We start from the raw sequence: 1593 nt of genomic DNA, 5'->3' as shown, positions 1-1593 counted from the left end.
AACTAATTTTCTTGATTATAACCTCCAAAATTTTACTGGCCGGAAGAAAGTGTTCATGAACTCAAGCTACTGAGTACGAAAACAATGTAATAAAAAAATTTATATTATAAAAGAATTTACAAAATATGATGGGCCAAACAACTACTCACATACAATATTTTTATAAAGCTGATATGCTTTAAACTTGCAGAGATAGGAGTGAATATTTAGATATTGCGAGATTTAAAGACCCAGTGTAAGCACCATTTTTATTGTTATATCAATGGTATATTTCACACTCAGAAAGGTATGGAGAATACTTGTTTATTTTACTGTAACGTCAGGCTTATAAATAGCCTTAAAACAGAATTTAACTACTGCATAGCAGTTACACACGTAAAACATAAAATGGCACAAAATTAGGCGAGTCTTAAGCAACTAAATAAAAGACTTGTTCTCTCTAATAATGTTGGCACAAGTAATTATTTCAGTTTCTTCTGCCATTGCCAATTCAATAGCTCCTCGGCAGAATCAATTTCTTTCTCCGGAAGATCTCGCTTGGGCTGATTCCTGCCTAGTTAAAGATTCTTCTGATATTTGAGAAACTGATTGAGTCCCTTTGAAAAGTGCTTTATTAGAAATTATTAGTTCCCAATCTAAATTTTTCAGAGAAGACATAGAAATTCCTCCCCACCGTATCAGTTCTGAAAGTATTTCTTTGGAACTTAATCAGCAATCTTCAACTTCTGACGGGAGAGGTTTATCTGAGTCGTCTTCAACGTATAATGTTAACTCATTAAGTATGCTAGTAGAAACAAGCACTGATAAAATTCCAGATGATGAAACGAGTGCCAACTTGCCATCTTTCAATCTTTTTTTGCCAACTTATAATGAAAATCTGAAGGAGGAGAAAACCATTGATTTTGGGCTTGATCTGGATTCTTCCTCTTATGAGACGGAGCAACTCGCTGACAATATCTTCAAAATTTGGGATTTAGATATTCCATGTGAAGAAGATGGAAGGAAGAGAGAAGGGGAGAAAATGTGTGAAACACTTGAAAAAAAAGTTGTGTGTCAGTCTACCGTTAGCTACGTCAGTACATTTTTAACAGTGTTAGTTTTCGAGGACTAAAACCAAAGTTTCGAAAAGAATGAGGAAAAAATTGTACCTTATTTTGAAGGAGGGACGAAAACCTGAAACGCTCAATAGTTTAGGGACTAAAAACATATTTAACCCTTTTTTTTTCATCTAATGTTGTATTTTAGTATAAAAATTAAAGTTGTTTATATAATAAAATGTATAAACATTAATCTCTTATAAATTATTTAAACTTTTGGTTTTTAAAATTATATATATTTCAAGATAATTTGGCTAAATCAAACCCCTTTATCATTTTTGTATTACCATTATGGTCTTATTCTCAATGTTTGTCCTAAAATAATAGTTGAATTTTGATATACAGTTAATTATAATAAAAATATTATTAAAATATTAAAATATTTATATATAAAACTACGTATTATTAACTTTATATTTTTATTGCAATTAATAGTAAAATATAATACATAATCATTAAAACATTAAACATAAAATCATTCCCCATATAATATATA

At 29.8% G+C, this 1593-nt stretch overlaps 1 protein-coding gene across 1 annotated transcript; it reads left to right on the top strand.

Annotated features, from left to right (window-relative positions):
- Window positions 1-445: 445 nt before the first annotated feature.
- LOC124830274 (uncharacterized) lies at window positions 446-1111 on the top strand. The gene is given in 1 exon segment (XM_047303938.2): window positions 446-1111. A coding segment is annotated over 1 exon segment (666 nt).
- Window positions 1112-1593: the final 482 nt, after the last annotated feature.

This window comes from Vigna umbellata, chromosome 5 (assembly GCF_029865625.1).
Source record: "Vigna umbellata cultivar VRB3 chromosome 5, Vumbellata_1.0, whole genome shotgun sequence".
Taxonomy (NCBI): domain Eukaryota; kingdom Viridiplantae; phylum Streptophyta; class Magnoliopsida; order Fabales; family Fabaceae; genus Vigna; species Vigna umbellata.
The sequence above is the reverse complement of the archived record's forward strand: the minus strand, read 5'-3'. Positions and strand labels throughout refer to the sequence as shown.